Source organism: Crocodylus siamensis, chromosome 5, assembly GCF_052110815.1.
Source record: "Crocodylus siamensis isolate JL-2025a chromosome 5, ASM5211081v1, whole genome shotgun sequence".
Lineage (NCBI taxonomy): Eukaryota > Metazoa > Chordata > Crocodylia > Crocodylidae > Crocodylus > Crocodylus siamensis.
The window spans coordinates 144,265,818-144,282,403 of record NC_143399.1 but is presented as its reverse complement, the minus strand read 5'-3'; the positions used below and the strand labels follow the sequence as shown (position 1 = coordinate 144,282,403).

Sequence of the window (16,586 nt, the reverse complement as noted above, 5' to 3'; positions counted from 1 at the left end):
AGAGGGTATGTCTGAGTAGGGGATACCATTTGGCCTGTGTGCAAATAAACTGCTTTGGAGGCAGCCCTCTTCGAAGTGGGAGGAGTGATGAGGACCATTAGCTAAAGCCCAGGAAAAGGCCTGGCCTGGGATTGTTTGTTTAAAACCCTGGGAGAAGTTTTGTTTAAAAATGGGGAGCAGTTCCCCCAGTTAAGGAGGCAGACAACAAAGGGGAAGAGAGACAAGCTGGAGGCCAAGAAAAGGACCTCACCAGGGTCATCTCTGTGGGAGCCCTGCAGAGGTGGCAGCTAGAGGCTGCACCCAAGAGTGATACACTATATCCGTTGTTCTTCCCTTGCCCCTTGGAGCCCTGCCAGGGCAGGCACAAAAGTGAACCTGCCTGTCAGGTGACTCTCAGCCTGGGAAGACCCTCCTACAAACCCCTGTGTGGCTGGGTGAGCACAGGAAGGAAGGGGATGCAGGACCAGGGGGAGACTACCCTGGCTTGCTCTGTGAGTGAGAGGGCATTCAGGGGAGGAGCAGGCTGAGTGTGCCAGGGGAGCACTGGGCTAGAGGAGGTAGGGACTGCTCCAGCCACCAGAAGCCCCAGGTGCAGGGAGGGCCCAAGGAGAGGCTGCATTTGCCGGATGGTGTGAGGCTGTGCTGGGCAGGGGAAACTGCTACAACCTGCAGCCCAGACACCACTCTGCTGTGCCAGGGGACTAGAGTCAGGGCAGGAATAAGCTCTCTTGCAGGGATCGCAAGGGAGGAGCCACCACCTGCTACATTGGGACCCCTGGAGCTCCTGAGAGGGACGCCAGCAGTGGGGGACCCACCTGCGACTCCTGTGCCAGGGACACAGAAGCAGTCCTGCTCCCTGAGACACCAAGACAAGGGGCAGTGTACACAGGGTCCTCATAGTTACCCTGGAGTATGCAAGATATAGACTGAGTGTGTAAATAAGTTCTTGATGGTTTATTAGTTGGTGTATGAATTTATTTTTTATTGGTTCCTTAATTACCATGGGTAATTTGTATGCCTTACCCTGGTGTAACATATAATCAAAGAAGTATTAACCCTTAAGCCACCATTGCCAGGTTATGTTGTATAACATTATGTTTTATTGTATTACATATATGTTATTTTGTAAATAATTAAATTCTGTAAATAGTTTTATAACTGTCTGCAAGGTTGCTTTAATTGTAAGGGAGGCTCTCCACTCAGGGACGCTGCAGGAGCTACCCAGGGAGCTGAGCAGGGCCACCAGCTACCCCAGGATCCCACTATTCAAGTGAGGGCATGGGTAGCATCACACCCAGAGTTACACTACAAAATTTAACTTCACAAGAGATGGAGATGGGGTTGGGGCACGGAGTCAGAAGGAGGGGAGTGGACTGGGGATTATGTCTGGTCCCATCATGGAACAAAAAAAGGTTTTCTATAGCCCTGAAATTTCATGGCAGATTCACCTATAAAATTTAATTTCAATATTAATTATGAGCAAACAAAGTTTCACTGAATTGTTTTCTTTGGTCACATTTTTGCATATTTCTAGGGCCATATTCTAGTCTATTTATTTTAAGTGTATGTGGCAGGTAGACGTCCAAATGCAATCCAACTAAACATTGCTTTAGTCCCTGAAACAGCATTAAGCACATCTTCTTTTGTAACATACTTTCACCCTAGCTTTAAGATAAAGTCACAAAAAGTACCTAAGATGAAGACTAGGAACCTCTTATGTTAACAGCTTTTCAGAAACTCAAGCAGGATAGAAAAAGGATTGTACTTAGATGTGTAGCTGCCGCTGAAATGTCTCAGTGGAATAGGATCTCGCCCTTACTTCAGAAGAGCATGCACACAGAACAGGAGGAGGAACAGAAAGGTATCATGACTGTTGAAGCCTAGTTCATCACTTTGGTAATCACACTGAAGACAACAAAATTAGAGTACAGAGGAGGCTGTCTCCATAAATGTTTAGTTTGGTTATTCCTTAGAATCAGTGTGTTCTAACAAGAGCAATTTTGATGTATAAGAGCTGTATTGTACAAGAACTTTTGTTATATAAAATAAAAAGATAAACATATTGCTGTGTTCCCAAGGATCAGAAGCTAATAAAAATTTCAATTAGTTCAACCTTAGAATGGGAATCCTTAAAAGAAATAGTGTACCAAGCTTCTTGTTCCTTTTGCAAAAGACCCTGCATCATAATCTGAACAAGTTTATTCCAATCTGTGTGTGTGTGTGTGTGTGTGTGTGTGTGTGTGTGTGTGTATGCTCCCATGTTCAGCTAAGAAGAAATATAGCCCTCTTTAAGACAGCTGTGACCATTACTTTAGAGAGTTTGTCTGAAAGTTAATAATAGATTTTGCTACAGCCTACCTACAGCACTAAAAACAGCCCCATCATGCCCATACTCAAAACAAGTTAGAACAAAAACAGAACCAACATTTTTTGTCCTGTTTAGTCAGCCAGCTATTACAGACATTGCTATTTTTAGCATTATAGTAAAGCCCCAGTCATGGACCTGACCCAATTGCAATAGGTGCTATACAAATGCAGAGTACAATAGGACCATTTTCTAGAGAGCTTATCATTTAAGACAGTGGTTTTCAACCTTTTTAGCTTCCAGGTACCACCCTCCACAACTTTTCTGAATTTCACGGTGTCCCAGTTGAGAATCATTGAGCTAAAATCGAAATTCAGAAAAGAGCTACAATTAAGTTTCCATACAGACATGAGGTTGATCTTGCCTTTCTATGATAAGCAGAAGATAGATGATATCATATGCACTTCAGAGTGATTCCCTTTGTTTACAAAGTTGACAAAGATCATGTTTTTCAGTTCTGGTAATGATGGCTAGGTATAGAGGTTACACTTATCGTGTATTAAACATGCAGAAAGTGCTTTACAGCTGTAACAGAACAAATGTTCACAGCGCATAAAATGCTTTAAAAATAGTGGATCCCACTCTTAAGTTAACTCTGGATGGATGCGGTATCAGTTTAAAGCTTATTAGGTTAGAGCACTTTATCAACATTTGAGTCAAAATAGGTCACATTCCCCTGGCATCCCAAGGGCCCCTTGCTGGATGGCTTGCTAGCCTTAGCTGGTACTTGTTTGCTCCAGGTGAACACAAGTCCAGCCCTACCCTGGTCTGTCACAGAGAGATGCGGCAAAGGGCTACCTAGCCTGGCTTTTTGCTGTGCTAGGATCTGTGGGTGGGGGAAGGAAACCCCCTTCCTGTACAGACATAGCTTGCTCCCCAAAAAACCCAACCTAGCAATCTGGGGGGGGACTCGCACAGCATGGTGGCTCCCTCCCTCCCCCACCAGTTCCTGGCCTGGTGAAAAACTGGATCAACAGCCTCCCCCCCCCCGCCAATAGGCTGAGCGGGGAAGGAGCTCACCTGCTGTGAGGACACAGCCTGCCCCACCCAAAACGCAATGCAGCAATCTGGGGGGCACGTGGCAGGGAGGCTCCATCCGCCCTTTCTCTCCAGCCGCTGCTGACAGTCGCTAGCTGACGGGGGCTGCAGGAGGCAGGGCTGAGGAGAGAAGACATTCTGACAACCTCCTGGGAGACGTGCGAGAGAACCTCCAAGCTGCTGGCATTGGACTCCTCCCCCCCTCCTCCCCCCACCAAGCAGTGAATGTCTGTTTGGTTCACTCCCACTCTAGCTCATAGCACTTTACTTAAAGTGCAACAGAATGCTCCTGGCAGGAGTGTTTTCAATGTCTGTACTTAGCTGGACTGCCAACCTGATCTATAATTAAGATCTAATCAGTCATCGTCACCTTTGTGCAATACTTTTTCATGTATCTTGTATTCTCATTTAATGATATACTTTTATCTTAAGTGCACCTAATTTTTGTAAAATAGTGACTATGATGATTTTAACAGTTATCTTTTCCCAAAAAGCTTGCCATCTAAGGAAGTGGTTTCCAACCCTTTTAGCCTCACAGCACTCCTCCATAACTTTTAGGCATTTTGCAGCACCTCAGTTGAGAATCACAGGGCTAGAATCTGAATTCAGAAAAGGTGCACTGCGGCTAAGAAGGTTGAGATCCACTGATCTAGTTGTTGTCATGTAAGAGCAGCAGGGGCAGGAACTAAACTGCCTAAGCCCTTTTCTTTCCACTGTCTGCCTCCTCATCTAGAGTCTGTACCTGTGGAGGCAAGGGCAGCCCTCACCACTGAAAGTGATCTTGTGGGCGTGTTGTATACTTCTCCTGGCCCTGGGAGTGCGGGACAAATGAAGGGGACTAGCTGGGATGCAAAGCGCAGATGTATCTGCATGCACCCACCTACGCAGAGCCTGCTGCTGGAAGCATAGAGGGGAGCAGCAGTGGCAGTCTTCAAAGAAGCAGTCAAAGGCATCACTGGAGTAGCTGGGGTAGACTCATACCCTTGGAAAAGGGAAAAAAGTATTCATTTCCTTATACAGGATGTGGATGGTGTAGTACCTTTATAAAGATATCACAACACCCCAGTTAAGAATCACTGATCTAAAGAGTCTCTAGCTCAATCCACCAGACTATACTCATAAACCAAACTAGAGAGGTCAAACAATCCAGATCTCACTCTTGAATCCTTCTCATATACCAAATTTAAAAGCAAAATTTTTGGAAATACATTTCTGTTATGGGCACCAGATCCACATAGTTAATGGAAGAGGGCAAGGACTAGCAAGCCTAGTAATGATTGCAAAGGCTCAGAAAGAAGGTATTTAAAGTGTCAAATTGCTATTCTCTGCATAGCTCTTGGTAGGACTAAAATAAAAGTGTCGCAGCACATAAAACCAAAAATGGGAAGGAGAATTTCAATCTATTACAAAATGTAATTCTTGAATAGATATCCTCTAAAACAAAAAGTCTACCATCTTCTTGCTCTCATGGAGAGAATTCCAATGCAAAGTCATTATATGTCACTTCTATCCCTTCATTATCTGGAACAAAATGAATGCCAGCTCCAATCTCTACTAGCTGCGGCAGGTTGCTATACATATTTCAGTGACACATTCATGAAGGCCTCCAAAAAGAAAGCTTAACATTAAACTTAGATAAAAACATCACCCAAAATTCAAAATCCCGTCAGACAGTAAAATATGTTTATACAAAATATTAACAAGAGCTACGAAAACCATCCCTGAACTCTGACGCACTAGATACACAATACTGCCCTTATACCAATAAGAACAGATCACACCCTGACCTTGGTAGTTCCAAAACAGTAACAACCAGAAAAATCCAGCATATATACCTATGATTACCTTGCAGCTACCTAGAAAGATGTCAGCCTCACAGGATTATAAAGCCCAATGCCAACTTCTGGTCATGTAGTACATATGTGTTTACACTTACGTTCAAAAGGTAGTTTTAACAAATATTAATATTCTTACCCAAAAATATTTACTGTATTAGTAATATTATTATCCTAATATTGTAATTCACATATAGGTTCATCAATGCATAATTTCCCCATAATGTGCAAAGAAACCAGTGCAAAAAATAAAAAGAGCACGGACTGAGTAGAAGTAATCCAATAGTCACAGATGAATAATATTAGTTGCTAGACAAAAAAAATAAAGAGTATGCTGCGCCAGGTTAATTGTTTAAAGGCTTTATTCACCACATCTGTTTAGGCAGAGCTCAAAGAACGTCATAAAAAGACAAAGCAAATGTTCTTATGTGCTTACTAAGAATGCTCTGTACAAGGCTGGTAGGGCTAAATTGACCCCATATCTCAAGAAAAGCCTAGAGACTGCCCCACTCCAGTTTCTGCAGCTTATGGTAACTGTTGCTGTTCATGCAGAGATTCATTACCACAGGTTCCGCTGATGCATGGATTCCATGGTCTCTTGTTTCACTTACAGGACTTTCCTCTACACCAGCATATTTGAATCAGACAGGAAGCCCTCCTTAACAGCCCAGAAGAGAAGCAGGGCCTATTCAGACCATTTAACCCTTGCTTTCTATCTTATTTCCCAGTACAGAGCTGGGGGATGTTGACACATATGCAATACACATTTGGTTGACAGTGATCCTGACCTGTGTGTCCATCAATGACAGTTACTGCCTTAGTAAAACAGAGTAAGCACAGAAGTCTCCTCCCCACCCCCAAGATCCCTATCTTTGAAGATGCTGGAGAAGCAGATCACCATAATGAAATCCTCCTAGTATAGTCATGATATAGTTTGAGAGAGCTTAAATGTTCATTTTGTAACAATTTAAGGTGTTCACATTTGGGATGATACAATAACCAAGAATCAGGAAATAATCAAATGCTTTTGTTAGCAAGTCAAACTGCCAAAAAAAAAGAGAGAAGGTTTAAGTGTCAGAAATTGTATGGAAAATTAAAGGCTATTCAAAATAATTTGGATACAGACCCCTTGAAATGACAAGTATCAGCTTAAGAGAAATTTCTGTTGCTAGGCGACTATATCCACAAAACTAGCTATATAGTAAGAGCATATTTTTCTGTTTCAAAGAATAAACAGCAAGATTAAGGAGCATAATAGATTAAAAAAACAAATATATTCAAAGAAAGTAGCTGTGCTACCTATCTGCTGTGGTTTCAAGTTACCTATTGTTTTAGGTTTCCTCTAGTTAAATATGTAAATAACAACAGATTGACTGTCCATATTTTCTACCTAATGTGAGATGCCACTTACTGCTATGCTTGTAACCTGTTTTCCCAGCCCAGAACTGTCTGACTGCTACAGCCACAGTTTTTGGGGGCCATAATTTTATTTTGCAACATAAAGTTTAGGCAAAACATGAAGACAAAAAGTGTTTTTTGTCTGCCCACTGTGGGATACAACTCCCAGAAACATTTTGCCTTTGTCTCTCTTAGTGCTGAGGAAACGCACCCTTACCTTCAGTCTCCCTGCTTTAGTGTCTACACCAGGAGCCTACTGCCACCTGTCCTTTATAAACATCACTTCATTGTTCCCCAGCCTGAACTTTATTCCTAAACAGGAATAGCTGGTCCTGGAAGGAGATCCTCCCTGCTGCAAGGAAGGGCTGGAACATGCATTACATATTGAAAAGCCAATTCAAAAGTGAAAGCTTTAGGAAATTCAACCAAACTGTGTTCTAAGGATCTAAATGGACATAGTGGCATGTTAACTACTGACTGCTTGTAGGTGCTTGTTATTTTAGCCAAGAGCAAACACATGTGATTCCATCACATTCATCTTTCTTTCTTTATTCTTACTGACTTAAGGCATGCAGTTTAATAAGAAAATGCAAACCTCCATATGCAAGAAACCCATGGACCAACATACATATCTACACAGAACCAGCAATCACCCTAAATACACAAAGAAAGCTGTAATATACAAGCAAGCCCTCCAATACCACCGAATTTGCACTGAGAATACCAGCGATAGTCACTTTGCTAATCTCAAGAGGGCTTTCACCCAAAAAGGACAGTCCTCCAGACAGATAGATCACACTTTTGAAAGAGCCACCCAGATACCACATAAAAAATTGCTGCAATACGAAAAGAAAATCCCCACAAATTGCACACCACTAGTTACGACATGCCACCCTTCCCTGTAACCTATATGGAAGATCCTCAAACAACCACAGCCTATACTAAAAGATGGCCCAATTCTTAAATATATCTTTCCAGAACCATCCATCCTAGCCTTTAAACAGGCACTGAACCTTGCCAACCTCATCACCAGAAGCAAACTTCCTATGGCCTAAAGCACACCAAATAGATCCAGACCATGCCAGAAGCAGAAATGTAAAACCTGCCAACATATCACCAACACTCCCTGAAGAGATTCAGCCCAAAACAGAACCATCACCATTCCTGAATCTTACACCTGCACCTCCAGATATTTAATACATCTCATCCAGTGCACTAAATGCCCTGATGAAAAATATATAGGAGAAACCAAACAACAACTGCATACGAGAATGAAAGCACCCTGAAAATCTGTCAAAGACAAAAATACCCAATTACCTGTAGGTGCATACTTCTCACAAGACAAGCACACTCCCTCCAATCTCTCAGTCCTAATCCTCAAAGGGAATTTACAAAACACCTTTCGTAGACAAGCCTATGAATTTCATTTCTTAAATCTACTGGATACAAAAAAATCACAGACTAAATATAGACATTGGAGTTATGGCACATTATAATCTGCCTGCCATCCGATAACCCTAGGTAAGCTTGCTATATTTTACCAGCTACATTCTATCACCAGGTTAACATTCCCCCTCCTCCCCACTTGTCTCTCACCCATAGCCTCTGATCCTCACTGCCACATAGTTGCATTTTCACAGACCTGTATTTTGCATATTGGCTTCTATTCCACCATGGAGAACATAAAACACCAACAGATTCTCCTTATGCCTAAAAAAGGGTGTTTATACCTGAAAGCTTGCAAAAACAATTTTTCCAACTATTTAGTTGATCTAATAAAAGATATCATATTTACCCAAAAAACCTTGACAGTTTAATAACAGCAGTTTCATGTTGGAATGCTAAACCAAATTATTCTACTGAAAAATATGAGATGGACTAGATGACCTCCTGAGGTCCTTTCCAACCCTAATTTTCTATGATTCTATGATTTAAGTGACTTCATGAATAATATACCAACTGAAAAGATTATACACCCCTATAAAAATGCTCTACGTAAGAACCAGAAAACATCAGAGAACAGCCTTGGCAAAGAGAAGGACATTGTACTATAAGATGGAACAGGGAAAGTGGCAAAGTAGCCACAGGGATTACACTGCCAGGTAAGGCAGCTGCATGGAAGCTTTGTAAAGATCATATATTTTATGACCTGTCTTGAAAAGATTCCTGTTCTACTATGTACTTACTGGTCTGCATAAACTTGATGAAAAGGAAACTGGTCAATGAGCTGCCTACCGAACTTGAACAAAATTAAGCTGCTGGCTTCAATGAGTCGCTTATAAAATGACTAGACAAGAAACTGAGAACTAGATCCTTTGACAGATACCAATAACCCCACATACTAGAAAGGAAAGAAAAACTTAATACAGTTTTAGACACCTTTCTAACTCATCTTAGTAAAGTCTCAAGTGAAGCCTCCAGTGATACTGAAACACAATTAGAATGTAATATCACCTAGAGGTAATATTACTTTAAAGTGATGTTCCTATCTATATCCAGAAACCAGGCACCAAGGATACGTGCATATTTGCTGGACCTAATCTATGATTACGTGACTTACTTTAAGCCAGGTCCTGCTTGTGTAAATGTTCACCAGTGCCAGCAGCTATGCTGGAAATGAGTTCTAACTAAGTCTGGGTGGGGAGAAGGGCAGGTGGGCATTGGCAAGGCCTGGTGTATTTCGCAGGATTTGGAGGCCTGGCAGGTCCACAGGAGGAGCTGTCCATGTGAGGGTTGGGGGCTTGGGGCCTAAAAATAGCCTAATCAGGGTGGAAGGGGGGAGAGATAAGAAAATTGCAGCCCTGGGGCTGGGGTGAGTGCCTGGGATTCTCCAGGCCAGAGGCTGTCTGACCATGTGAAGACATTCTTTAAATTGGGGTAATGTGCTCCCACCCTAACTTGGTTCACCTCCCTGATCTAACTAAGTTAGATCAAAGTGGCCATTTTTTTTGCCTAGTTAGGTCAATCTAAGTGTAACATCTGCAAGTACCCCAAGAATTGTCACACCTCACTACAGTGTTTGAAAACCAGTTTGATGTAAAGATTTTTTTTAAGTATTTTCTTTTAACTAAGTAATAACTTAAGTCAAGATGCTTCTTGGGGTTCCTGAGTTTTCAATTCGCCTATAAATAACTGAGGTATATTGTGTGTACTTCATAAGTTTCACTGTAGTCATCTTTAAGTCTATTCTTCCTTCAGGCTTCAGGAAGAAGGAAGGTCAGGAACCTCACACAAGAACCACCTCTAAATGTGGCCAAAGACAGGAACCTAGAGAGTGACAATGAGAAAAGGATGGGTCCAAAAGACGAGCAGAGTGGAACAGCACAGTCAGTATGGAGGCAGTTCTCTTCAGATGGGTTTTAGAAGAATAAAGACATGCAGTGCATCAGTAATAAAAACACCAGCATAGATGCTTTGTGTTTGTCTATTGCCAAGAGAAAATTAGCCAGCGTCAAAATTAGCCTGATTACACCTGGGTGATCAGGACCCATGTCATTTAAATATTCTACAAAATTACAAGAGTTCACAGCCCACAACTTTCTCATTAACCATGCTCCAAAACAGGAGATTTACTACAGACTACAGTTGGCCACACCATTAATGTGAGGTACTGGTTTTCTGATGCAGAAGCTACTTGATGAATTTCTTCCCCCAACTCCTAAAATGTGGTAATCATAAATTGGAGGGATTGAAATCCCTGCAGATTTCTCATCAATCCAGGGCACTGATAAAAAAAAAAAAGTAAACAATTCCCTACTCCTTTAGGAACTCCTGTCTCTTTGAAACAGTACTTTATAACTTCCTCCACCACCACCAAAGAATCTCCCTAAATGTGGGAGATGCTTTTGTCTAAACCCACAAGAACTAATCTTTTCTATAAAACCTCTCCCCCCCAAATTACAAAACCCAAACCAATTCTGTGCCATGAAAAAATTAGAAAAAATAAGGAGTTTCCCATTCATTTTCTCACTTCTACTAAAGTCTTCTGCTCAAACTTCCTTAATTTGCAAACTCTTAATTGTTTGAACCATTCCAGCAAGTTTTACCTTTAATCAGTTTCATCCCTCAATATCCTATGCATCCTGCAGCAATCTAGATCTTATTCCATAATCAATAGAGCAATTATCTAAATACCACTCACATCTTTACTGCCCTTTCCTCTCTCTCTATCTTAACAGCCAATTTCCTAATAGAATTAAGGCAGTCAAACATAGTAGCTTTTGCCTACAGACTAAGAAAATAACTGCTGATGTCAGCAAATGGATTACCAACATCACCTTGATGAGAAAGAATATGTTCTGTGACTCAGACTTATCTGACACTCTGGATAACGGGGACTTTTAAAGAATTATTTTACTTTACTGACCATAATGTTGATGGACTGTAAATCTCTGCTGAAAAAACTGCATAACTTAGATCAAGTCTGCTTCTGGCTTTCTGAATGTCTGTACCTAGCTCATTGTTTTCTTTTGAAACACTAGTAGCAGTGGTTGTGCCAGTGCCTATGTTTAAACAAGTTAACAAAACACTAACTCAGAAAGTGGGAGATGCAGGTTCAATCCTTCCTCAGCCTGAGGCCAGGGGAAAAAGAGGGAGGCTTTGAACCCACTTTACAAGACAGTGCCATGCCTCCAAAGCTATATGTGGGGCCTTGGAGTGGACACTCTGCACCCCTCTCTGTTTAATTTTGCATTTCTTTCTTCAAAATGGCACAACATAAAAAGGGAGGGTAGAAAGCACTTTCCCCACCTAATCCCACCCTAGTCTGTAGGCTAGTAGTTAGGGAACTCTTGGGCGTGGTGCTAGTTGGGATTTGAATCCCTTCAGGCTAAGGGTGGAATTAACTCAGGCCTCACACACCTTAAGTTCTCTAACTCTCTCTAAAGCAGGATGATATAGGCTATACATTATGAAAGCTTCTGCCCTTCTGATTAAGTTGTTTTTTAAGGTGCAACCCTGCCCTGCTTTCTCTCTATCATATGAAAGGAAGCATCTCCTCTTTCAGTTGTTTTTCAATTAAAGTATCTGTCTAAGTACAGACATTCAAAAACCCTGAAGCAAAATCACTCAAACCTACACGGGTTTCTGTAAAAAGCATAGGTTAGACTACAACTGAACATAACAGAGTTTCACCTTCAGTGTGTGTGGGGGGGGGGGGGCAGGGACAGAGGCAGACGCACTGCCTGCACCACCAGGCCAGCAGGCAGGGGGTGATCCCACAGGCCTCCCACGTACCCTGTGGGCTCCCAGGGCTGAAGCCAAAAAGCCCACTGGCAGCTGCCATGATCCCCCAGCCTTGGGACAGGACAGGGCTGGGAGACCACAGCAGCTGCTGAGTCCTGAGGCTGGGAGACCACGTCCCAGACCAGCACAGCGCAGAGGCAGGGAGACCATGGTAGCTGCCATCTCCCCTGCCTGGCACAGCCCTGAGGTTGAGAGATCTGGCAGCTGTCATCTCTCAGCCCAGGGGTTTCACACAGCCCCAAGTAGAAATGTGAACGGCTAAATGATCAATCATTTAACCATCATTTAACTATTGACTAACCATTGGTATGGCCTGGAGTTGCCACACCAGTTAATCATTTAACTGATAAGCCCAATGATAACTGGTTATCGCTTACCAGTCGTTGTGTAGCAGAGGGTAGGGTGCATTCCAGCAGGGCAGGGGGAAGGAAAGCTGTGTGGTGCCCCAGCAGGAACCAAAAGGTGGCAAAGTAGGGGGAATGGAGGGGGGGAGGAGAGAAGGGGAAACCTATAGCTAAGCTCCATTGGCCCTGGTACAGCTGCATGCAGCCTCCCTGCCACCTGCCACAAACAGCCCAGACTCCAGGCAGTTTCCCCCAGCAGCCCTCCATGGAGTCTAGGCGGTTCATGGCAGGCTAGCTAGTCCCTGTTCTCCTTGGCCCCTCCCTCCTACTCTGCTGTCCACAGGAGGCCTGGCCTGCTGCAGGGCCTGGCAGGGGCAGGGTGGAGTACAGGGGTGCAGGGTGGTATCCCCAGACATATGGTTCAGCCTCACTCACTGGCCTGCCCCATCCTTGCCCAGCCATCTCACTGTGAGGCACAGCACTGGGGAGCCAGGACCCAGGGAGCTGCTGAGTCTCTGCCACACCTTGTGGGGCTGGAAACATCCCACTGATGCCAGCTCAGGCAGGTGGCGCCCTGCAGACTGGGCTGGAGCAGCACCACATGGGCTAAGCCAGGGGTTGCCATACCAATTAATTGTTTAACCACTGTATTTACAACAGATTAAACAGATATTTTTTTTAAATTGCTGTTTACATCTCTAGCCCTGGTAGATCCAGCAGCTGCCATTTCCCAGGCCTCAGAGCTCCAGTGAACAGCCCAGCTTGATTCCAGGAATTGCACTGGGTGCTTGCCACCTGCCATGCTCTGGAGCTCTGCAGGGCCTGATGCTTCCTTTTGCTGAGCACCGGGTCTTAAGTATTAAGGAAAGTTCAGGTTTGCCACTGTAAAACATGGTAATTTAAAGAGATAAAATGAAGTAGCTATATTCCATGTTTTGTTATACAAAATGGGATGTTTATCTGAAGCAAAGCAGCCTGTGGACTCATTGTCAAAATAATAAATGGCTTCTAAAATTGTAGGTGCTTCCACTGCCAATTTTTGGACCCAGAAACACATAAATGGGAGCACAAACTTCATCTGTACGTAAGTCAGATAGTTAAATCCCCTATGAAAATGTAGCCTTAAAGGTTTGCTCACATTTGAATAAGCCCTTATCTTAGAGCTCTATTCAGTATTCCTTATTCACTCCTTAACCATGAAAATGCACAATTGAATTCAACAGGAGTTTGAGTGAATAAAGAATGCTGAGCAGGGTCCTTGGAAACTGGTAAAAATAGTCTGTATAAGGAATTATTGTAAGCTCTATTCTGCAAAAGGACCATGAGCATGTATATCTATAATTATGAAATACTTTACAAGGGAAATAAATGTGTGTAGCTTGAACATTTGAAAGGACAAAACCTTTCAATAAATGCAACAGAAGTAGGTCTTCCATAGTTACTAGTTTATCCCTGGCATTCTTCGTGTACTATATATACACATGGAGTTTTATACCTTTAAGAAACATTGGAACAGAAGAATGAGATCGAGAGTAGTTTAGCAAGCAACTGATTCACCTAACATGAACATATGCAAAGTGCTGCTGTACTTTCCTACAAAGTAAAGCCTTCAAACTACTATTGTGCTGTTTTAGTAAGTCTCCCTTAGTTCTCCTTCTTGCACATTTTGGTTAGAGTGTTGCATGAAGACAACAGAGGTGAAATCTTGGCCAATAGAGCAGTAAGAGCTTGACCACTGACTTCAATGTAACCAAAATTTCACCCCAGTTTTTTTGCCTACAAATTATAATCAAAGAAACAAAATAAAACTGAAAGGAAGAGGAAGGACAGAACATTCCCATGGAAATCTTAGTAGGTATAAATTCACATTTCATTGGGAAGAGGAAAGAGAAATGAACAAGCCTAATTGGATTTCAGAATAGGGAATTTTATTGTACGTATTTTATACACACACACACATAATATATGTATGTCAAAGACCATGAACACATGAGCAAGAAGATACAAATCAGTCAATGGAGACTATGCACACCTATACGAGGGATGAATTTCACCTTCAGGTTTTGATAACTAGCTTGCTTTTTTAAGTTGTTGCTGAGTTATTGTAGTTGGCAAAAACAAAGCACTATAGAATAAACTGTTTGGGAAAAGGGTATGTTTTCTCTAAAACCAATGAAGTGTCCCACCTTAAAACAGAGAAATAGTTCCCACTTGAGATTCAAAGAGATTCTCCACAAAAAGAATGACATCTTTTTACAGAGAAAAACTTCTGAGATGATCATGATGCTTATATTTGTTTCTTTTCCTACACAAGTGTGCATGAGTAAGGGTCCCTTTTAGTATCTGATTTATAGTTTCCAGTGAGTCATGCTTCTGTTCTATAAAATGATAGAAATAGATTACAAGGAAATCATCTACCAGCTATTATAGTCAACTTAGGACTTAGAAACTGTGATGGATAATTTGCAGCCCCATAGGTTCATGCAAATTTAAACATAACATAAACAAAGAATATAACTGTTCTTGATTTATGATATCATTTACTGGCAGTGCTTCAGGCTACAATGCATATATGGGCAACTGGGACATCAGGGATGTAGAGTTGCTGACAGAAGTATGGCCTATGGTAACATGATTTCTGTAATAAGGAATAGTGGCAAGTCACATCTATCAGTAGCTACCTCCGCTTTAATATTTTAAAGCATCAAAGAAACTACCAAACACTTAGCTGGGGGAGAGATAATAAAACATGCCATTAAAAAAAAGTTTATCCATCTACATTTCACAGAGAAATTCTTGATAAATCTCAGTCTCAGCACTGGTCTACAGTACAGAAATCATTTGGTTTTCTTACTCCTCTTAGAAAGATAATTCTTACAAAATGTTCCATTTGAGTTACTCATATTTTTCTATGCCATTATTTTATTTCGTATTTCCTGGTTGAGGCATTTAACTCTAGACTGGGGCTATGTGTAGAATGCAAATATAACAAACATGCATACCACACTGAGACAAAAGTATCAAAGGAAAAGATTCAGTTTGCTGCTGATGAAAAGTATGATTAATAAGTTCAGTTATGTAGTGTGCAATCTTCTTTCACTGACGATTACCATTTATCATCAGATTCACTCTTCTTAATGTACATATGCCCCACATTTACATCCTCCTTCAATTAATCAAAAGTAGGTTCTAAAAATGTATTATTCACTCTCTAAAAGGATTATTTTAAAAAAAAAACAAACTAATTTATGTTCATTATATATCAGTCATGTCCCAGGGAATTTTATGAGCCCTTAAATTTTGGGAATGTAATGATGATGATAATATAGTATGAATACCAAGAGAGAATGCCCTCCTATATACATACAGTATAGATTTACACAATACAATGATTAACATACACGACTCAGAACTGAAAGGTCTGTAAATCTCAGTCAAATTTAAAGCAACTGTGATGCAAAAGGCTATTGTACTATAAACAGTATGGATCCTTATAGTAAACTTGTAGCTTTTCCTAACAAATCTGCCTAATTTTCATTCAAGTAAACAGTCAGGAAAGACAAAGTAAACACATTTATGAGTAATTTAAGAATGGCAGGTTAATGCAATGTGGTGGCCAAAAGTAAGTCTCTAAAAAACTGTCCATTTTGTTGCATGCAGAAATACAAGGAAATCATTAAATAGTGTTACATTCCATGACAGGAGCTATGATTGTGTTGAAAATTCAATCAGGTTTCCTTGTCAGTCTAATAACGAGAATTTTAACATGCTCCTGCCAAAAATCAGTGAAGCACAGTATTGTATTCAACAAACAAGACTAAAGCTAGATTTCATTTCTCTGGCTCAGAACAACTGAAAATATCTTAATTGTTACACACTACTTTATTTTTGTCTGCTTCCTATGCTGAATAAGTTAAGAAAAATAACATTAAAAATGGATTAATGAGAAACTATATATTTTCAAATTCCTGTGCTTTTCTTTTTATAGTCTCGCACATTAACTTACCCAACAGCATTGCACTCACTGCTAATGAAAAGAAAGCAGGCAATACAAATCTTCTTAAGCCTCCCGTGGCAAGAAAACTATTACAGAAATGAATAGAAGAAAGTCTCTTGAGCCTTTCCCTTGCCTGCTTGTTTTACAAAAGGCAGTTAGGATCACACTGAGAAGTGTCAAAGCTGAATAAACCACTAGCAATTGGGTTTATACCCTTTGGGCAGTTAGTCCTTCATAGATGATGATTCGACTTTGTCCAAAAACCAATATGTGAGAAACAATGCAGAATCTAGCAGAGACTGCAGCCAAGCTTAAAACTGTAGACAAAGAAACAGTTTGCTTCTAAAGGTTTGCAAGGGAGGGCT

General features: G+C 41.4%; 1 protein-coding gene across 4 annotated transcripts in view; it reads right to left on the bottom strand.

The window, feature by feature from the left end:
* The window catches only part of ZNF385D (zinc finger protein 385D), a 739,383-nt gene that overhangs the window by 429,213 nt on the left and 293,584 nt on the right, over positions 1-16,586 (bottom strand). Inside the window, exon 1 of one of the 4 annotated variants that reach the window (XM_090046563.1) lies at positions 16,231-16,388. The exons of the other annotated variants lie outside the window; for them this stretch is intronic. Coding sequence (XP_089902689.1) covers positions 16,231-16,240 — 10 coding nt within the window. The 5' untranslated portion in view covers positions 16,241-16,388. Of the gene's footprint in view, positions 1-16,230; positions 16,389-16,586 lie in introns of those variants that run through there. 4 annotated transcript variants of the gene reach the window in all.